At 44.3% G+C, this 22,318-nt stretch overlaps 2 protein-coding genes across 6 annotated transcripts; one reads left to right on the forward strand and one right to left on the reverse strand.

Moving 5' to 3' along the window:
• Positions 1 to 4,077, reverse strand: LOC110508708 (uncharacterized). Of its 4 annotated transcripts, none has more exons than XM_021589442.3 (4): positions 2,210 to 4,077; positions 1,968 to 2,072; positions 1,056 to 1,150; positions 1 to 481 (listed from the first exon to the last, which is right to left on the reverse strand). In XM_021589442.3, the coding sequence occupies exons 1-4, from the start codon at positions 4,038 to 4,040 to the stop codon at positions 428 to 430; spliced, it is 2,085 nt and encodes a 694-aa protein (XP_021445117.3). In that variant the 5' UTR covers positions 4,041 to 4,077; the 3' UTR covers positions 1 to 427. The 4 variants fall into 4 exon arrangements, with proteins under 4 accessions (XP_021445117.3, XP_021445114.3, XP_021445120.3 ...); XM_021589439.3 differs by having other exon boundaries at positions 2 to 481; positions 1,044 to 1,150; XM_021589445.3 differs by having other exon boundaries at positions 2 to 481; positions 1,056 to 1,154.
• Positions 4,078 to 9,826: 5,749 nt separating this feature from the next.
• Positions 9,827 to 20,045, forward strand: LOC110508709 (E3 ubiquitin-protein ligase RNF31). Of its 2 annotated transcripts, none has more exons than XM_021589449.3 (23): positions 9,827 to 10,141; positions 10,491 to 10,692; positions 10,892 to 11,038; positions 11,725 to 11,880; positions 11,984 to 12,040; positions 12,210 to 12,378; positions 12,743 to 12,902; positions 13,052 to 13,194; positions 13,404 to 13,576; positions 13,743 to 13,976; positions 14,266 to 14,613; positions 14,837 to 15,022; positions 15,329 to 15,535; positions 15,716 to 15,889; positions 16,089 to 16,187; positions 16,387 to 16,476; positions 16,634 to 16,748; positions 17,147 to 17,259; positions 17,765 to 17,875; positions 18,646 to 18,694; positions 18,785 to 18,881; positions 19,007 to 19,172; positions 19,267 to 20,045. In XM_021589449.3, the coding sequence occupies exons 2-23, from the start codon at positions 10,492 to 10,494 to the stop codon at positions 19,315 to 19,317; spliced, it is 3,246 nt and encodes a 1,081-aa protein (XP_021445124.2). In that variant the 5' UTR covers positions 9,827 to 10,141; position 10,491; the 3' UTR covers positions 19,318 to 20,045. The 2 variants fall into 2 exon arrangements, with proteins under 2 accessions (XP_021445124.2, XP_090082201.1); XM_090226075.1 differs by having other exon boundaries at positions 9,837 to 10,141; positions 13,055 to 13,194.
• The last annotated feature ends 2,273 nt before the right edge of the window (positions 20,046 to 22,318 follow it).

The raw sequence follows: 22,318 nt of genomic DNA on the forward strand, positions 1-22,318 counted from the left end.
CTCGATCTCCTGTGTGCAGTCGAAACATTGTCCCATCTGAAGTTAGCCACGCTTACCAACCACATGGTGGGTAGGCAACTTCACAGCCCTATCAGTAAGAGTGTTGGGTAGGCTACTTTTTAGATAACCTTTATGGGAGTATCTAAATTAATCTTTCACTTGGGACCCCTTGACAATGAATATGCTGTGCCTTTTGCAATCGCTAGTGAATAAATCTTGCTTTTGTGAAGTCTTTATAGAGTTCAGAAGTCATGAGGAGTCCAAATTCCCTTACTGATCAATAAGCCCCATTTCATGAACATTTTCTACTTTTAATTTCAAATTCTTCCACCACTTCAAAACTCAAGGAGTTAATTTGGAGAAGGGAAAAAAAAAACTTTATTTTAGATAGGCCTATAAATAGGGTTATTAAAAAATGTCTTCATTGTCATTTGTTGACCGTCTCTGTCTGGTCAGTACCTTGGGTTTCTCCCATTTGCTCCTGTAGAGAAAACACAGCGTTAATAAATAACTATTAAAAATAACTTCAGCATAGGGCTTCATCTTGGAATGTCTAAAAATGAATTTGGCAATTAACAATTTCCCCTTTAAAAAGGGGTAATCTACAGTTGCTACATACATTTTTGTACTTAAAAAATGAATTATATGTACCTATTGATTCTGGAAAAATATAACTTATACATGCCTCATGTGGACTGTCGTACCCCATCAGAACCAAAACTAAGCTTGTTTTACTCCAATGTTTGTAAGAGTAAATGGAAACAATGTGTAGTCTCAAAACATGTTTAAAACTAATGATATCAGATTGTCAGTCCTTGCATCCATAGTTCGGTCTATGAATTTGAGTGGTTACATTTCTCCAGCCTCATACCTCAGCTTTTTACAGAAACGGGGACAGGGAAAACACTTTGTTATTGTTTCAACTGCTGATTGACAATTTAACCTTACTTTATGAAACAGGCAGAATGGTGTGACTGGCCGTTCATAGAACGCATCCGTATCAGTCTAAACCATAAATCATCCATCAAGGTTGTTATCCTTGCCTCTTGTTTTACCAGATCTGCCATAATACCCAGTCCAGGGTTCTTCGTCACCATTCCTCTGGGTGTTCTGCTGTCCAAAAGGCTTGTTTGATGGGTTAGTCTGTGCTCTGTCTGGTGAAGAAACCAGTAACACCATCAGGTATTCAGCATTGAAAACACTAACAATACCGTGGAAAATAGTCAGTAGAATGACTAACATTATACAGAACAAAAATATAAAAACGCAACAATGATTTTACTGAGTTACGGTTCATTTAAGGAGATCCGTAAATTGAAATATATTCATTAGACCCTAATCTTTGGATTTCACATGACTGGGCAGGGGCACAGCCACGGGTGGGCATAGGCCCACCCACTGGTGAGCCAGGCCCAGCCAATCAGAATGGGTTTTCCCCAAAAAATTATATACAGAAATAATCCTCAGTTTCATCAGCTGTCCGGGTGGCTGGTCTCAGACAATCCCGCAGGTGAAAAAGCCGAATGTGGAGGTCCTGGGGTGGAATGGGTCTGCGGTTGTGAGGCCGGTCGGAAGTACTGCCAAATTCTCTAAAACATTGAGACTGCTTATGGTAGAGAAATGAACATTAAATTCTCTGGCAACAGCTCTGGTGGACATGTCTGCAGTCAGCATGCCAAAACATCTGTGCCATTGTGTTGTGACAAAACTGCACATTTTAAAGTGGCCTTTTGTCCCCAGTGCAAGGTGCACCTGTGTAATGGTCATGCTGTTTAATGAGCTTCTTGATTTGCCACACCTGTCAGGCGGATGGATCATCTTGGCAAAAGAGAAATGCTTACTAACAGGGACGTAAACAAATTTTTGCACAAAAATTGATGGAAAAGCTTTTTTTTTTTATTTCAGGACCTGAAACATGGGACCAACACTTTATATGTTACATTTGTATTTTTGTTCAGTATACATACCCTGTGGTCTATTCTGCCATCGTCCCCGTTTCTTTGAGTTGTTCAGCCCATATCCATTATCACAAGTTACATGATCAGGCATGGCCTTGTTTGCTCCCCTGGAATCTGCAGGAGAAAGACACTATATAAAAAGTGTCATTTTACAGCATTGTTTCAGTGTGCATTTGTGTAAGAATATATCAAAGCAGACTAACTTAGACCAAGTTTAGGAATTATCAAAAAGTATGGTATGCCCTCTTTACCCATCTGTCGTCTCTGATTCTGTGGAATGAGACGCTGCTGTGCCTGAGGCTTGATGAGATCGGCGGCCACCTTGGCCACATTTCCCTTATTCAGTCTGCCTGTGTGGCGCTTCCTGAAACTCACTCCGTTTGGCTTCGGCGCCTCACAGTAGCAGTTCCTCTCCTGTAGCTTTGAACACATCAGACCACACGTCTTAAAGTGACCGTTTGATGAGGGACCCGTTGGCACCCTAACATCTGCAATCTGCTCGCAGTCCTGTCGACTGGGTACAATAGGCCCAGTCTGTTTGGCAGGTTCCATCACCTCCGCCTCCATTTTCTGGTTGCAGCAACCTGTACATCTGCAGCCAGGTGCTTTGTCTCCTGCTAGGCATTTGGAGGAATATGGTTTAGGGTCATCTGGAGAGCAGGGAGGGCTCAGGACCCTGGGCTCTGTAACTTTCAGAGCCTTCTGATTTGGGCTACGTTGAGCCTTGGGTTTCAATGACCCTTGAGTGCTATTCAAAGATCCTTCAACACTTGGGATCATTGCACTTTGGCTTGTAGGATAACCTTTTTCCACAAGCTCCATGTGTAGGTTGTGGCTAAGTTTGAGCTGCCTTTTCCTCCTGGGAAGAGCTTCAGAGTTCAGCCTCTTTGATGGGATGAATTTATCCATTGGCGTGCTGAAAACTTGCTTATGCTCTGCAGTGCCTAGTTGATGCTTTCTGTAGTACATTTTTCCCATGTCGGCCAGCAAACAGGAAAAGGGAACGTAAGGGGGAAGTGTGTCTACCGATGACAGGGACAACCTTGGACTTCTCTCGGTTATAGCCAACAGTTGACTAGCTGTGTGGCCTCGACTGACATTCGCATCCGATTCTTTCGCAGTCGACGCTTCATGATCCAAAAGCCCATTCTGTATCAGCCACTCTGTGGAGGGGACATACGGCGCCAAAGACTGCACTGACCAAACAGACGCATTAGCCTTTTGCTGTATTTGGCTATAATGGAAGGACTCTTGGCATGAAGAAGTATTCACATCAGCCATGTTCTCTGCCTCTTTCACATTTTCTAAAGTCAGCGAAAACCTCAGACTTCTCCTCCTCTCTGTTATAGCTATGACCTGACTGGCTGCGAGGTCTTGACTGACGTTGGAAGGATCTGCTTCTTTCTCAGTCACCACAATGCCATTCTCCATAAGCAACTCTTTGGAGGGGACATACGGGGCCAAAGACTGCACTGACCATACGGACTCATTCAACTTTTTGGGTACCTGACTATAAAAGGACATCTGGCTTTGATTAGGATGATCATCTGACACTTTTTCAGACAACTCTTGTGCCACATCTTCTGGCACCATCAGTCCATTCTGTGTCATCCACTCTATAGAGATGCTACGTGAGTGGATGGTCTTTGTTCCTGCAGGTGGGTCTTTGCCAGTACCCTGGCTCCTCAGTATCCCCTGGAATCCAGTTTTGGAGGCAATGGGGGAATTAGGTTCTTCTTCTGGGCAGCTCTGTTTCTCTGCTTTGGAGCTTAGAGATGAGGTGGTGGTAGAGTTGGTGCCTCTTCCAAAGTCTGACCTAGCCAGTAGTCTAGCCAAGGGGGGACCATCCTTCACCACTTCAGGTGGTGGTTCAGTCTGTACTTCAGAGTTGACCATCTCTATGGGTGTGGGGTTGTGGTAAAACGTTCTGGACATCCTGCTGTTGTTCTGGTAGGCCATGGCAGCAGGACGGAATTGGTATTGTCTGTATTCTGCAGGGTGCAGCTGGGAATGAGGAAGAATATAACCTGGAACCTCCATGTATGGGTGGGGAAGGAAAGGTGGCATAACCATTCCCGGCATACCGTAACCTAAATACAAAATTAGAAGGAGTGAGTGTCATTGAATCTTTGAATTGTATTGAATACTTTTTTTTTTTTTAAATGACAGCTGAAAAGCATGGGGTTCCTCAAATTATGGAGGTATACATTTTGAGCTGTACAATACATGTAGTAGATCAGAACAAAAATGTGGTTTACGGATCATGAATATTATTTTATACCTCCAGACTGGACATTATACAGCATTTATACTACTGGGTAAGAAAAACATTTAAACTTAGCCATCCCTGGAAATCCAGAGCAGGGGTTGTAGGGCATGGGCCACTGGTAGTGGTAGAGGGGGAGAGGAGGAGGGGGCTGCACATAGAAGTAGGGTCGAGACTGGTGCACATGAGGATGGGGCTGATGATCGGTCAGATGGGGCCCTGATCCTTCGGGTCCATGCACTGGGTGCCATGTGCCAGGGTTGGGCTGAGGAACTGGCTGTTGTGGCCCAATGTGCCCCGCTGCCACATGTGGTCCATTTTCAAATTGTGTTGCTGCCATACCTAAACTAAGGAAAGAAACAGATGGAAAGTAAAAGGAAATGCATTAAAAAAAATTAAAAAATCAATGAACAGTCTAACAATTAGTGATGTTACGGAACGCTGAGGTGTGTCGAAATCGCTAAGCAGTTTACCTCAAAGCAGTGTGCCGATGCCTGTATCACTATCAGAAGCACATGATCAATGACATCTGAAGCTTTGTTTCATCAAACAACCCGATTGGTCCTGTATTTGTTTCGGTAGAAGACAAAAAGGCTACGCTTCGAATGCACTATGGGGTGTGGGACAACAATAAATGTGCCACAAGTGTACACTTTCTTGATCAAAGCCTTGAGTAATGAACCTACAGTATAACACAATAAGATGGAAAGCCTCAACACTTCAGGAAGCTTTGTTTGCCCATCAGTACCAACAAGGTGATTAAGTGAATTCAGGTCATTAAATAATTCCATTGAAAAATAAGTGCATCTTACAAATGGTGACACCACCAATTAAATAAAATGACCCTGAATAAGAAAATAACTGCAATACAGAGCACACAAATGTAAGAAATGACCTGCTCACCACCAGAACAATAGATCAACTTGACTTGCCTCACAACAAACTGATTAAAAGTGTGAGCTAGACACACCTGGCCTTAAATTGATGATTACCAAAGGTGTGGTTTCAGTTTGAAAAACAGTTCCTGGGATGTCTTGGGAAACGACAGTTTTACTTCCATGCTGATTCAGTCATTTCAGTCATTCTAGTGCATTCTGAAAAAACAAGCACACATCAAAAGTCAACCCTCATCCCAGTTTATTAACCTCTTCCAGTGCTTGACTTGGACTAGGACAGGTGCCGGTACTGTTTATATTTAGGTGCAAGAGCTCCACAATACTTTTGAGCTCCAGTATTAAAACATGTGAGGTGCCAGTACTCAGCTCCTGTGAGCTCCTTACCCAAGTCAAGCACTGATCTCTTCTTAATCTAAATGTTACATATCTTTACGACACTTAAGAGTGTTGCCTCTACAGTACGCCCCTCCAAACTAAATTAGGTCATGCATTTGAACAGCTCTTCCTAATCCGCCAAAAAATGTGATTAAAGCTGTGAGTCATTCAATAACAAGCCTGATATGTTATACAGTAGTTATTTTGTAGTTATTTTTCATTTGCTTTACAAAATAGTTTGGAGTTTACTGTCTCTATTCTCCAAAAATGAAGGTGAAACTTCAGGGGTGTGTTCAAGTTACTGGAAGACATGCAACATTTTGCCTCATAAAAGTCTTAATTTAATGTCAGAATAAAGAATGCATGTGATTATCTATTATCTTGAAGTATTCGTACAACCTAGATTGCAAGGCTAATTATGCTGGGCCTAACACGTTTCAATTACTGATCCAATCTGTAGAACACTAACCACAGCTTTCATGAAACTACTGAAGCATCAATCTATTATCCATGTTGATGAATGCATCCCTGTACTCTTTAATGTAAATGAAAAAACAGGTTTTAAAAGTGCAAGGTTTTATTGGCAACACTGTGCAGGCAAGTAGATATGTTTGTCAACATTACACAGCGATGTTCAAAATATCTACACAGTAACAAAACGAGACATGTAAACTTCGACTGGCACTTGAAGCCAAACATCTCCTCTCACCAAGAAATTGCATTTCCACTGCTTTATAATTGTATTGCCTGGGCTTCAACCCTCAGTGAACAATACACTGACACTGTAAGAGGAGTTGAAATGCTGTAGAGTAGACTGGGCCTACCCGTCCCAGGTTGTTTGGTCTGCTGGTCAACATGGGGTTAGTGTCACAGTACAGTCCGGTTAGGCTGCAGCCCAGGCTGTGATTAGGATCGATGCACAACGTCCATCAAGGCTACAATCAAGCACTGGAAATGCAGGCATCTACTGTACAGCAAGTTGTTGAACTGCTGCCGTAGATATTATTTTTGTAACACTTATTCAAACATTACGAGTGTTTTAATTTATTACAATGTGCTTTGTGTGCATTTCATAGTGCAAGTGAATGTATATATTAGGTCAGGGTTTCCCCCAACTGCTCCTGCTCTTCATGACACATGACTTCATTGTGGTCCTCACAGCAGATTTTAAACAGGGTCCTTCAGCTCAGCAGAATGGGATGGAATCAGAACCTTGTCACGGAGCCAGACAGTCAAGTGAGTGGTGGTCATGTGAAGCCCAATTCAGATCAAGACTCCTAGTCAAGGCTCCTAGTCAAGGCTCCTAGTCAAGGCTCCTAGTCAAGGCTCAGTCAAGGCTCCTAGTCAAGGCCCCTAGTCAAGGCTCCTAGTCAAGGCTCCTAGTCAAGGCCCCTAGTCAAGGCTCCTAGTCAAGGCTCCTAGTCAAGGCTCCTAGTCAAGGCTCCTAGTCAAGGCTCCTAGTCAAGGCCCCGAGTCAAGGTCCCTAGTCAAGACTCCTAGTCAAGGCCCCTAATCAAGGCTCCTAGTCAAGGTTCCTAGTCATGTTTTACATCCTCTGGAGGATCCTCTGTTCTCTGGCCTGTCCCACTATCCAAGGTTCTTCAGTATTCAGGTGGAGCTTCTCAGAGTGGTATTGCTTGGCCAGCTCCTCCAGGCAGCTCTGGCTGGACTCTGCATTATAGCCCACCACTGTACTTGAATACGCTGCTGGGCAGAGTCCCTCGGCCTCATTCTACCCTGTTGGGGCTGTCTCTGTGGCAGAGGCCTCGGCTCCAGCTCCTACTGGATTCTTTGGCCACAGTCGTCCCAGGGGAAGACACGGTCGTCCCAGGTGAAGACACGGTCGTTCCAGGGGAAGACACGTCGTACCAGGGGAAGACACGGTCGTACCAGGGGGAGACATGGTCGTTCCAGAGGAAGACACGGTCGTACCAGGGGAAGACACGGTCGTCCTAGGGGAAGACACGGTCGTCCCAGGGGAAGACACGGTCGTTCCAGGGGAAGACACGGTCGTACCAGGGGAAGACACGGTCGTCCTAGGGGAAGACACGGTCGTCCTAGGGGAAGACACAGTCGTCCCAGGGGAAGACACGGTCGTCCTAGGGGAAGACACGGTCGTCCCAGGGGAAGACACGGTCGTCCTAGGGGAAGACACGGTCGTACCAGGGGAAGACACGGTCGTACCAGGGGAAGACACGGTCGTCCTAGGGGAAGACACGGTCGTCCCAGGGGAAGACACAGTCGTCCTAGAGGAAGACACATTCGTCTGAGGTTGGGATAAGTTTGAACCTCAGAACAAGCGTTCTCTCACCCAACACAGGCCTGCTGCTGGAAGTGGTGACAGAACTGGACGTCATAGGTCGCAGAGGAGATGTGGGGGTTAAACATCCTACTGTAGTTGACAGGCTGTGTCGGCGCCTGTGGAGCCACATACCCCAGGTACGGCATATGGAGCCATATATGGACGCCCATAAGGCATAGCTGGAAATAGAAAGAGAGAAAATATTAGAATTGTATTAGAAAATTACATGACACAAATTAATTGACAAAGATTTAAGAAAAAGTAGCCATTGTACCTGATGGGAGACGCCCATATGGATTGATGTTCCATTGACACATATTATAAAATGGTTTAGTTGGTGGTTGAAAAATGGTCTTGTGTGATTAATTATATGGTGTGGTTGCCCAACTCCCATTGAGAGTGAAGGATTATTCATATTTGAAACAAGTGAGAAAATACAGTAGTTGATTGACTTGACACTTCATCCATCACAAAGAATCAATGAGTAATGTTTCAATTTATCAAACTGAGTTGGCTAATAAATAAATCACCTTCCTTTGCTTTGTCAGGGGCAGAAAGACAGCACAGGATATTTATTATACACCGCAATTCTACTGCAAAGAGGAAACTAAAAGTTAAAACGTCAGTTAACCTACACACATCATTACATTGTGGTCCCAAGTCAGTGTAGAAACTTAGTTGCAGAGGCTAAGCCTTCCAATAAGGCAACAATCTGACTGCATCCATGAACAAGAATAAATATAGGTACAGTATATGCCATTACATTGGCGTTAAACACATGAAAATGAGGTGACTAAAAATGAATAAAGACATACAAACCTAACCGTGAACGTGATGGTCAGGAAAAAGTGAGACCGTATATGAAACGAGAGCAAAACAAAACTCACCCATTACTCACCCTCCTCATCAGATGTATCACCTACGGTGCGTGGGGCATTGCGACACGCGCATCCCACTCCGATTAGGGTGTTACGAACTGTGAGCTGACAGTCAAATTACGCAATTAGTCATTTACACCACAAGGTGGCCCCAAAACTACAAAAATGCGTGTACCGCATCAGCTTTGCGACGTTTCTTCTAACCAAGCCATTTTGGCTCCCCTGATCTCTCTTTGAGAATAAGGTTATGGCCATAGAGATAGATAGATGAACTCATCTTTGTGTCTGTGCCAACATTGCATCTATGACAGCTTGGGTAGCGCCATTGAGGTTATCTCTGTCGATGTGCCCTTGAGCAAGGCACTTAACCCTAATTGCTCCTGTAAGTCACTCTGGGTAAGAGGGTCTGCTAAATGACTAAAATGTTTTTTAAATTAAATCTCCATTTTGACTGATCCCTCCTGATCACCTGGTCAGACATGACCCCAACAGGGTCACCAGAAGGGATCAGCCAATGAAGTTGGAAGTCCCACGATCCCAGTTGACAAAGGCCCCTAGTGTCCGGTCTGGAGCGGGAAGTCACAAGCTCTGCTGGGTGGCTACTGTGTAGCAACGTAGCGTTGCCAAAAGCCCTTGTCTACCCTAGAAAGCCTATGTAAATTACGATAGCCAGAAAGGCCCCCCAAAAACCATTGACAGCCGTTTTGGGCTCTAAAATGTGTTTATTTTGATCAAGGTTGACCCCACAGTGAATTATTTAAAACTGTGCTACAAATCGAGATATATAGTGACCCTTCTGACTACTACATTTGTCATCACACAGGACCATGTGCTGACACAGGCCAATCACAGGCCAGCAAGCTACAAGGAGGCTCCTGTTGACTCTCAGGCAGGGTCGACAATGATCCTTTGCTAGTTTTTGACCACTATCACCATGATCCTTTGCGATTTTTGGGTGCATTCAGCAATATGGCATGCTTCCAATTCAAATACTTCTGGCTTCATGTGCTATGGGGAGTTTTCCTTGGGGATACGTGGATGACATCAGTACTGTCACTATTTACTGTTTTGTTTTTGTCTATGAGTTGACTCCATTCAAATGGTGGAAGCTCCCATGCGCTGCCCAGGCTGATGGTGGCCTTTCGGCCACTAGAGGTCTCTATCATTCTCTATGGTATAGACACACAATGGCGATGCATGGAGGTTCGTTTCTTTGCGCAAGGCAGAATACGGCATTTTTCTCATGCAGTTGTTTACATTTATAGCTTGGTACTGCAGTTATACTTTTCGACCCTGTTACTGCTGGTTTTATAAATGAATTAAGACGTGTATTTGTTTTTTAGCGAACAAGCCTGTGTTGAGATTCGTGCATAACATGGTGTTTTGAAAGCACCTGTTTTATAATGAATTGATATCTCATCGTGATTCAATGGCTGTCCGTGTAGACAACTGAACGAAAGCACTGGGTAAGAGGATATGACAGTATTTCTACATAGGTGCAGTTGTAGGCTTTAACCTTGCTATAATTGCTACAACAACGTTAAGTTTACTCATTGTGTTGTTGGAAATATAGAGTACTGCATAATGAGTAAATCAGTGTCTCTCTGGTGTGTGTGTCCGTTGATATGACTGAGCCTTGCGGTTTAACAGCAGGACACACTGTCAGGGCACACAGGTAACCTCTTATGAATGGATGTCAGTAAGGCAAGAATCTTGCCACTGCTCATCAATACTGCCTTTGGTGTGTCAGTGCCCACAATGATTTGCTATCTGATCTGTGTGATTATTATTATTATGATGATATCTCTTTTCCAGGATGGCCAGTATACTTTCAAACCAGCTAGAGAAGGTACGATGCCATGCGGAAGCCTGTCTACATTCCACTGGCTCAGTGCTGGAGATCCGGGCAGGAATATTAGCTATGGCCAACATACCCTTACCACCGTCAGCCAAATACCACTACATCGCTGCTGAGACCATGATCATTGAGAACAGCATCGGTAACAACAGGAAAGAGGTTAGTTAGTTTACTGTTTCGAGCACACACTCAAACTATGTCCACATCACATTTCACCTTCACTTAGCCTACATCTTGGAATACAGAAGTTATTTTCCCTCTCTCTCTTTAATTGTGCTGAATATTTTTGTTCAGTGTCCATTCTTTTGTCAACCTCTTTCTGGATCTACCCTTTTATCTTTGTTCTCTCTCCTGCCAGACCATAGGTTCCCTGCAGAGACTGTCCACAGCACTGAACATTCTGGAGAAGTATGGCTGTAACCTCACCAGCTCCAGTAGGCCCAAGTACTGGCGCACTGTCAAGCACAACAACCCCGTCTTCAGAGCAACAGTAGATTCCATTCAGGTGAGGATGTCTTCAATACAGGTAGGTTAGATTCTGGGTAATGATATGTAGTCTACTACCTTGTCACTATAAACTTATTGGCATTATGCTGATATAGGCCTAGTTCAATACAGTGTTTCCCCAAGGATTTCTTTCAGCAGCAGTGGCAAAGTTGGTCTGTAGTGGCTGGGGGGGGGGCAGACATAGGTTGCAGTCTCTGACCTAACATTTTAGTGGCAGTCCTCTTGGCCGCAGAAACAAAATGTTGTTGTTTTAAAGCTAAATTCCAGCAATTCTACACATTTTTCCATAAGGCAGAGAGAAACAAAATGCAGTTTTAAAGATAATTTACTAGATAAGTCTTATGATATCTGAGTGACTCAAACATTGTAAATAAAATCAATGGGGGCCCCATATTTTGGTGATTGTTAGTTCTCAAAGATGATCTTGTTTAAAAATATACTGCTCTATTATCTTTTCTATGTACTTTATATTTGGTTTTAGCCATTTAAATTTACACTGAAAACATTTGACCATCCTATATATATTGGAGTGGCAGCAACGATTTGCTGTTAAATTAATATTGGTAACACTGATTGAGTCTATAGCTTACTATCGTTTTGATCAAGTTATTTGTTCACACACCATTAACTCTACTAAATTTGATGTCAACATTTTTGCATGAAACCTCCTCGGTTCTACCCCAGGGAGGAAGGGCAGTGCTCTGTCTCTATGGTTACTCCAACCAGCAGCCAGACGGACTGAGTTTCCCTGATGTGGTCGTGGAGCCTGACATTGAGAAGGTCGCAGCGGTCACCTTGGAGGTCATGAGTCTACGCATGGAACTGGACATGCTCCTCAAGGTCTGAACCAATGGCATTGTCTCAAAGACTGTTATTCTGAAATATTTCAGAGGTTCATGAAATCAGTTGTTGTACTGAGTCGTTGTTGTTGCTACTTTCACAGGAAGCTCACCCCCACCCAGAGTTCTTTGAGAGAATTATCCCATCACTGAACCAGAAGGTATGTTTCCTTTCTCCCATAACCGGTCCTCTTCCTCTCTGCCTTCTACTTGTTTTTTAGGTCGCCCTAATAGCCTCTCTCTGCTTCAGACAGTGTTTATATTTGTGTGGTTTTGTGTCTGTTGGTGTCCACTGCCATCAGATGACTGAAATATCCTTTATGATTCCAGGATGACTTTGGACCGATGTCTGATGCAGTAGCTATTCCCTCCAGCCTGAGAGAGAGCCAGCCCCTATACATGTCTCTATCCTCCCTGTCTCAGTCTCCCACTAGTGCCTTTCTTCCAGTACGGACCGCTAACGCCTCAACCTCAACCTCCATCTCTACCAGACACACAGGTTAGAACTGTGCACAAGCATGTTTTTGCTGGGTACCAGAAGTTCTCACAAGGATAGTAAAACAAGGAACATTTGGGGGGGGGGGGGGGGGGGTGACATTTTGCCGGTCCCTACAAGGAAAAATTATATTTTAGGTTTAAGGGTTAGGGTTACAATTAGGGTTAGAATTTAAGTCAGGGTTAGGGGTTACGTTTAGGGTTATGGTTAGATTTAGGGTTTTGGAAAATAGGAATTTGGATGGGAATCAATTATTTGGTCCCTACAAGGATAGCAATACAAAGCTGTGTGTGTGTGCGCATGAGTGTGTATATTTCTAACATCTGAAACGTACATTTCACCTTTTCTCGTTTCTCTTCCCCTGCAGCCAACTGCACTATCTGTGCTATATTCCCAGTGGCTGCCCATTGTAACTCTTGTGTCCAATGGCTGTGTACGGAATGTGACAGACTGTACCACTCTTCCGCAGAACGAGCCAATCACCACAGGACTGTCGTGACATCCTCTAAAATGCGAAAGAACCACAGGTAAAACATGACAAATAAGACGAAAGCGAAACTGCACAGTAAAGGAAGAAAATGGATACATTTTCATAGGTGGTGATTACTGCTGAAAATGCAACTGTCTCTGTGCTCTGTGTGTTTGGCACAATATTCACTTCCTCTGTCTCTCGCAGTAGCTCCCTCCCGTCATGGCACTGTACCCACTGCACCAGGGTCAACTCCATCCACGACATACTGTGTGAGATGTGTGAGAGGCCACGCCTGGCCTCCTCTGGCCCTGCTAAGGATGAGTTCCCACAGCCCTTCACCATCACTGGTCAGTATACACACACACAACAGTGTATGTGTTTTAATAGTGGTGGTTTGCCTTTTCTCCACTCCAATCTGTCTCACTCCTCTATTTCTGTGTTTACTTCGTATGCTTGTTTTATTGTCTGAAAATGTAACTCTTAAGCTGTTGATGAGTTCATATTCACCTCTTCCAGAGCCCTGTGTTGAGTGTGTTTTCACTATGTATGTCACCAGAGTGGCAGTGTAAAAGCTGTACGGTAGTGAACGCAGGCAGTAGTATCCTGTGTGAGGTGTGTGAGCGCCCCCGTCTGGCCACCAAGCCTCCTGCAACCCCCACACACCCCCTTCCTACGCCCAACCGGCCTGCTGCTCCAGTACTGGGCATGCCAGGAGACCCAGACAGCCAGGTGAACTACTGTTAATGTCAGTACAGGAGCAGCACATTTGAGTTGAAATGAAAGTTTCGGATTCTGCCTTCATCAAACAGATTGTTGTTCCTCTATTCCCGTGAGTCTCGAAGCTCATGTCAATTATCTCTTCTTTTCCCATCTTCTCTCTACTTCTCTGTTGCAGTGGGTGTGCCAATTCTGTACTTATGTCAATTACACTCCAGCGTCAGTGTGTGAGATGTGTGACCTTCCTCGTCCCGAGCCCGCCAAAATGCCAGTCAAACTCCACCCTCCGTCCCAGGTCAAAAGGGTCCCTGTGCTGTCTGTCAAACCCAAAGACCCGCCCATGGAGGACCCTGATTTGAGGAGACAGAAACTGATGAGGGAAGAGGGGCTAAAGCTGATTGAGCTCATTAGAGTAAGTGAAGGCTTTCTGTAGAACTATAATATGGTGTGTAATCGCATTATCCCACTAGTAATGTTACAAGATATTAGTGAATTTAAGATTTAGATTCAGAAAAGTATTTTTTGTACCATTGCTGGGCGATTTGGTTGCAGGAATATTAAAACTACAGATTTCAGAAAACAAATGAGTGAAAATAACCTAGCATCCTCTTACTTATTCATACAGTGTGGTGAGTAGCAGCAGCTGAGGCCTAGTCAATATGTATGACAGATTTGTCTTTATTTCTCTCTCTCTCTCTCAGGATGGAGAGAAAAAAGGAGTGAGTCCAGAGGAGGTGTACACAGGCATACGCATCTCCGGGGGCGGCAACATCCTCCCCTGTGATTGGCTCAAAGCGGAGCTACCTCACCTGCTCGACCAGATCTGTGCCATGGCTGCGTCGTCTCGAGCAGCAGACCTGAAAACAGGACTGAACCAGAACGGGCTCTCCAACGAGACTGGTACTGCAGAGGATACTGGTGTGGATGAGGAGCAGCCCAGAGGGGGAGGAGTGACCCTGTCCAGGGCTGAGGCCAAGATGGCCTGGCTGTCTGCAGGGGGAGAAACTGAAAGAGCAGCCAGACAGTCTCTCAGAGACAGACACGCTAAGGTGAGAGACAGGGCAGACCTTGCCCAGGTCTAAGGTCAGTTGTACTGGCACTTTTCCTAGCTGAACTCTATTTACGTTTCCCAGACCTGTATTAAGCCTAGTCCTGGACTAGAACACACTTTCAATGGAGATTCTCCACTAGGAACTATTTTTAATCCTGAATTAGCCTTTTAACACTCAAAGAAGGGTTTGGTTTCTCATGTACCTGTCCTGTCATGTACAGGTGAAGGAGCTATGTTCTCTGGGGTTCAACGATGAGGCGCGGTGTCAGGAGGTACTGAGGCAGAACGGGGGGGAGGTACGGGGGGCTCTGTCTCTGCTGCAGCGACCGCTCATGGAGCCCTTCCACCAGCGCATGTGGAGCGACCAGCCCGAGCCCACCATCGACATCAACCACCCCGACAAACAGGTAGGACACTGGGGCTCTCAACTGCACTATGTACTTTATTCGGCCCATACATTGAGCTGAACACAGAATAGATATATTGATGGTAATGTGCTCACAACTACCACCATTAGAAAGGTCCACAGATCGTACATGTTCTTCAATCATCTGACAGTTGCTTGATCTCTCATGTAAATGTATATTTTACAGTGAAAAGCATTATTTTGTAGTAAGGAATATCTCTCCTTTCATCATGCCTCTGCATCAGTTGGTCCACTCCACTGGTCTGATCTCTCTCTCCTCTTCCTCCTCCCTCCCCCCTGGGACCAGCGTGTGTGTCGGAGGCTGCTGGCGGTGTATGACCTGCCCAGCTGGGGTCGCTGTGAGCTGGCCCTGTCCTTGCTGCAGGAGCGCACCGCCCCCTACTCCCTGGACGATGTAGTACAGGCCGTACGCGAGTCACAAGACCGAGACTTCATCCGCCGGGTGCTGGCCAAAGAGTGCCCCATCTGCCTATCGGACTTTCCCCACAGCAAGGTACTCTCTCGAGTGTGTATGTTGGGGGACTTGTGGGTGTTTGAATGCATGTCAGCACTAACTTGCCTTTGCTCAAAATGAAGTAGAAACTTTTCTGTGTGTTTTCTTTGCAGTATCTAACCCCTACAACTCTCATACACCTTTCTCTCTCGCTCTCTTCAACTTTCCTTCCTGTTTCAGATGCAGTCTCTGACCTCCTGTCAGTGCTCGGTGTGCTGTGGCTGTTTCCAGCAGCACTTCACCATTGCAGTGAGAGACAAGCATATCAGAGACATGGTGTGTCCCGTCTGCTGGGAACCTGACATCAACGACCCCGAACACCTCAACAGCTACTTCTCCACCCTGGACATCCAGGTAGTACATCACACAGAGAACAACCTCACACAAAATATCCCTCAGATTCTCTCTTTGAAGAGAGAAGAAACACAGAGTGAAGCCCAATTTTGGGGATTTCAGAGGCTTCTCTCCCTTCAAAATGCAGGTGTGTGTGTGAGGTACTGTCTATAATGATGGCTACACCTGTAATAATAATTTCCTGTGTGTGTGTGCACAGCTGCGGGAGTGTCTGGAGCCAGAGGTATATGATCTGTTTCATAAGAAGCTGACTGAACAAGCTCTCATCAAGGACCCCAAGTTCCTCTGGTGTAGTCATGTGAGTTTACATCTCAGTATCCTATGTATACAAAGGCAAAGGAAAAATGTGTTTTTGCTAATCCCCATTGAGGCTGTTAAAAATAATAGTGACATGCTACACCCATCTTCACTAGCTAAAAATGACCAGTACCTGCTCTTAAACTGTTGAAGTATTCCTCCTCCCTTCCCTGTCTTATTTTCATAACTTCTCCCCCCAGTGCTCCTATGGGTTCATCTATGATGGAGACCAACTGAAGGTCACCTGTTTCCAGTGCAGGAACAGCTTCTGTGCACAATGCAAGAAACCTGTAAGTGTGAAACATGAACTCTGTGTGTGAGGGAATCTGAATCAGAAATTGCAATTAATTGGGGCTATGAGGAGATGATATTTGGCTTTAGAGTAAAGATGCTGGAGCCCCATCTCACTCCATTATCCCCTCGTCTCTCTTTCTGTGTGCCCTCTAGTGGGAGTCTCAGCATGGTGGTCTGTCATGTGAACAGTACCAGTCCTGGAAGAGAGAGAATGACCCAGAATACCAGAGGCAAGGCCTGGCCGGATACCTGCGCGACAACGGCATCAGTGAGACACACAGCACACACACCTTCTAAATGAAACAACACCTCCTCATTGAGAGCTACTGTAGTGTTTAACCAGAAAAGGCCGGTACTTGCAGAGGTGTGAACGGCCAGACACTTCACTAGGTGTTGGGCTGAGAGAGATCAAATTGGTCTTACTCATAGTTCATCTTCCAAACCAGCACATTTCATTAGCGTCATGAACAACACTCCCGTAGAGGTAATGTAGGCCTTCTGCTTGAACTATGCTAGTTGACTAATACCTTGTTTTAGCAAAGAGGTAGAGTCAGTTACAGGGCTTTTTAGGTCCCTCCACATCCTTCAATCAATTGATTAATTAATCAAACTATTTACCCTCTTCCTCAGATGCATTCTCATGTCTGTACTCGCTCTCCCCCTCAGCCTGTCCAAACTGCAGGTTCCAATATGCCCTGTCTAAAGGAGGCTGTATGCATTTCTGCTGCTCCCAGTGCAGGTACCAGTTCTGCAGCGGATGCAACAACCCCTTCCACACTGTAAGTTCCTTCTCAAATGACTTGGTGTCTCTGTGTTGAGTTCGTCGGTCGTTCTAGTTCCTGGCAAGGGGTTTGAATGAGAGTTGACTTGGTGTCTCTGTGTTGAGTTCGTCGGTCGTTCTAGTTCCTGGCAAGGGGTTTGAATGAGAGTTGACTTGGTGTCTCTGTGTTGAGTTCGTCGGTCGTTCTAGTTCCTGGCAAGGGGTTTGAATGAGAGTTGACTTGGTGTCTCTGTGTTGAGTTCGTCGGTCGTTCTAGTTCCTGGCAAGGGGTTTGAATGAGAGTTGACTTGGTGTCTCTGTGTTGAGTTCGTCGGTCGTTCTAGTTCCTGGCAAGGGGTTTGAATGAGAGTTGACTTGGATGTCGCTTTAATTTGTTTTTCTTCCTCCAGTCAATTTCATTCTGCACTCTGTCTCTCCCCACTCCTTCCTCTCTCTCCCTCCCTCCTCCCACACTCTTTCCTTCCTTCCCTACCCTATTCTGTCCCTCCCTCCCTCTTCTGTAGACGTGTGCAGTGATCCAGTGCAGTGTGACAGGCCTGCACGCCCATCACCCTCGAGACTGCCTCTTCTACCTGAGGGACTGGGAGCCTGTCAGACTGCAAGCACTGCTGCAGGTAGGCACACACACCATCCACACAAACACAGATGCTCACACACCATTACAATCACCATAACCACATTATAGCTCTCTGACTCACAATCGCAGTTATAACTAGGGGTGTCAAACAATTCAAATAATTAAGTTAATGGCATTAGTTAATCGCGGTTAATTATCCTTTTTTAATTTGCTCAAATTTAGCCCTGAAAGATGTGTCCATTTCAAAAAGCAGTGCATTGAAAAACAGGCATACTATTATTTGATTGTAATGGACAGAAACACAAAATCATCTACGTCAGAAGGTTTTCATAGCATTTTCACCATAAACAACACAAGTCACTGTAACATACAGCTAGCTGTAAAAGCTCCCTACTCCCTCTTATCAATGTTCTTGAAGTTTAACACTTGTGCGCACACAGACACACACACACTATCTTTATCAAACCATAAAATAGCGGTTTGCAAGTTGTTTAACAGCCCATGCCGTGTGCATGAATCCACAGAAAAAATGCAAAGCATAGCTCGGTAATATTGGGCTTAACTTTGACATGATTTTGGCTAGAGGCACGCCGTCTTGAGCGACGTGAAGGGAGAAGCATTAACTGTAGATGTGTTCTGCGCTTAAAAGGGTCCGTGCGGTGAAGAAATGGAGATGTTAAATGATTTGAAATAGCATGTCAGGCATTAACACGTCATCTCTGACAGCCGTCGTTATAATGGATTTTACTCGAAGAGTATCTGGAGATGGATTGTATTTCCTGTTCATTATTTGATTGTTGTTTGCAGAACAAGTGTGTTGAGTTCAACACTAACACCCCTCCAGGAACTCAAGCCGGTAAGATTCTATCTGTTCTTTAGTTTTTACTCAGCAAAACTTAAAAGAAATGGAGAGATGTACTACTTATTCTCTTCCCCCTCCCCTCAGGGATGTGTGGTGTGATTGAGCAGAAGGATGAGGGTGGGCAGCAGACGGACTCGGCCTGTGGGGCTCAAACTCAGCCTGGCCATGCAGGACTCTGCGAGTATGTCACTGCCAACCACCCTATTGTGTTTTTCAAGGACCCAAAGGCACTTTAGATTACAACAGAGTGTTCCCATGAAAACATGCCTAGATGTAACTAACTGGTTTTTGCCTAATCAATTCCAGGAAACACTACAGAGAGTACTTGGTGAGTCTCATCAATGGCCATTCCATCGACCCGGCCCCTCTCTTCAATGCCAACGAGCTGGTTTTGGCCTGTCGGAGATACCAAGTGGATGATGCCCGGGGGGAGATGGAGGACGACGTAACATACTATCCTCGAATGCTGGAGGTTTGCATTGATGATCCTTGTGGAGGGGTGTTGTTGTTTTTTTCCAAACATTTAGTCACTTGGTTTAATCATTTCTCATCTAATCTTATTTCAGAAACTGATTGATGAAGTACCACTTGGAGACAAGGTTCCTCGGAAGAAATGAAAATGAATCATTTGTTTGTTTGCTTTTAACAATCAAGTGTTTTTAGTATTAAGTGTTGGGATTTTGACTCAAATCACCATCAAATGTGTTTGTGTCATTGTAACTGTTACACCACACAGCAGAAAGCTATGCTTATATCCCCATGATTGAGCTACAGTTATTTATGAATCTATATTTGGGGTAAATGCTCAGAGGCACATTATAAAAATAAAAAAAAAGAGGTGTGTGTGTGTGTACGCGCGTGTAACATTTCAAGACATCTTTAAATAACCTGTGATATTTAATGGCATCACTTCGTTGCATGCAGTCTGTAGGTGCATGCTCTTAACTGTATCATTTGTGAAGAAAAGTACTTGAAACAGTCCAGACACAGTCTGCAATCAAAAGTTCAATCAAACTCTTATGTTTCTCAGTCATGCTCTTTATCCAAAATGTTCCTTGTACGCTTGCTGTAAGGGAGGTAGTTGTGTCCTCAGAGTAACTGCAAGGTTGACATAGTTACTGGACATTTTTCGGGAGTTAGATCAGTACAGCCCCTGCTGGCCCTGAAGCTTATTGAGCCAGTGAACTCAAGCTTGATGAGGAGGAAGGATTCCGCTTCAAGACAGGACATTTCAAAACTGGAGATTTTTTTTCCCCCCTCGAGCAAGTATCATTGAGAACTACAGAGTCTCTACAGTTAATTAATCACACACCATCATTAACAATAAACTTCAGATTTTACTCCATATTTATTGTATTCCCTTAATTGCTTTTTGCCTTCAGTGCCAGTGAATTATGACTGAATACCTCTTTGTGTAAATTGACTGACTAATTTGGGACTGATTTTGAAAGGATTTGACCCACTGTATGTTGCAGCCCCAAACTGTATGGTTACCAGCTACCATCATTACCTGGTCAGATTATGACAAACACACAGAGCAAGAACATTAGTATTTCAAAACGTCTGAGCAGGAGTAAGCCTATTTGTTGACAACTCAAATATGAATAATCATACTTTTATTTCTGTTTTCTCTCCTCCCATACTAAGTCAGATGTGTCAGCCACTGACATGGCTGCTAATGTCTTGTGACAGATAAACTCTCTTGTTTGTCTTAGATGTTTGGAAGCATCCCTTGTCTGGAATAGATATTGGTGTAGCAGCAGGGTCAGAGATTAGTGGGGAGGGGGCAGGGAGAGCACGCAGGGTTATGGGTACTGCTGTGATGTGTCCTTGTGCCACAGGGCAGGATTTGGAACAGAACAGGGCACGCTACCAAGAGACAGACATCGTATGTGTTCCCCCTGCTGAGGCTAAGCATGAAATGAACAAAATAGGACAGTCAGTACACAGCAATATATTTTCTGACATAACTCACACTCTCAGGACATGATGTTTACATTAACCTAACCCAGAATTGTTGTCATAACACAATATTTTGAGCCCTAGTCAAGCTAGGCACATTTTGTTGTGTACGCTCTGGAATTGACCTCTGGTGTAGTGTGACTGAAGTTTGCATCTCAGTTGGTAATACTGGGGAAAGCAGGACTTTTTAACATGCACAACACCTGTTTGACCTTCATTATCTTGCACAACCAGATAGCAGCCATGCAAAGAAAATGTATCTGTGGAATGTTTATCAGCCAGCTGTGTCAAAGTAAATTGGCTCTATCAGATACATTCAAATGTGAACATTAAGTGTGTCAAGGAGCAAAAACTGAAAGATGACAAGTGAACTTCAGAGCTGCCGACTCTCCCACATTGGCCGTGAGATACATTTGACCCTTCTCAAGCGCCACACCTCTTATCTCACGCATTGAAAAGTACTACTTAGATTTTTCTGATTAGTCCATTGTATAGTCAGTGCATTAACTTTTCAACTGGGCCTGCAATTTAACATCACAAGCGGAACCTCATTGTCCTGTCGCATTAGTCCCTTCATTTGGTGAATGGCATTTAGGCTGTGACAACAGAAAGGCAGCAGGCAGACCTACAGTATATTTTAGCTGGGATGTTTGGTAGGGTGACCTGATTTGGAACTTGATAAATATTTTTGACTGACAGATTGTGAACCCAAATGTGTAATTTTGATTCTATATGGGGGACAATAAATATAACAATTACTTGGTTAGGGTGTAGGTGTGGATTAATGTAATCTTGTCTTCAGATTTGATTATCTATTAAGTCTCATCAGTGGAACAATTCTCATTTAACAATGGACTAAAATGTAGGGTAATTTGTGTGCTTGTCAGCAAAAACCCTACCTACCTATTCCCCACACTTACACGGAGTGTACAACACATTATGAACACTCCTAATATTGAGTTGCATACCCTTTTTTCAGAACAGCCTCAATTGGTCAGAGCATGGCATCTACAAGGTGTTGAAAGCATTTCCCCAGGGATGCTGGCCTATGTTGACTCCAATGCTTCCCACAATTGTGTCAAGTTGGCTGGATGTCCTTTGGGTGGTGGACCATTCTTGATACACACTGGAAACTGGTGAGCGTGAAAAACACAGCAGCATTGCAGTTCTTGACTCACTCAAACCAGTGCACCTGGCATCTACTACCATACCTTGTTCAAAGGCACTAAATCTTTTTTTTGCCCATTCACCCTCTGAATGGCACACATACAAAATCCTTATCTCAAAGCTTAAAATCTTTAACCTCCCCTTCCTCTACATCAGCTTTCACCTGGTCAGTCTGTGATGGGAAGAGCAGGTGTTTCTAATGTTTTACACAGTGTATTTTATTATTCCACTTCTTCTCAATTTTTCCAGTGTAATCACATATTTTAAATCTGATATACCTACTTGTGTCTTTGACAATTAATTATTAATTCCATTCATGGACAGTTTTGAATAACTGATTTAAAAAATGCTCCAGGCGTCAAATATAATTTGACGTTTTACTATTGTGCATATGCTAGGCAGAGATGGTAGAGGGACTCATAAACACATATTTTGTCAATGTAAAGTAAGATGATGGCAAGGATTTTCAACTGGCATAAACCACTTGAA

This window comes from Oncorhynchus mykiss, chromosome 28 (assembly GCF_057628025.1).
Source record: "Oncorhynchus mykiss isolate SJ-2025 chromosome 28, ASM5762802v1, whole genome shotgun sequence".
Lineage (NCBI taxonomy): Eukaryota > Metazoa > Chordata > Actinopteri > Salmoniformes > Salmonidae > Oncorhynchus > Oncorhynchus mykiss.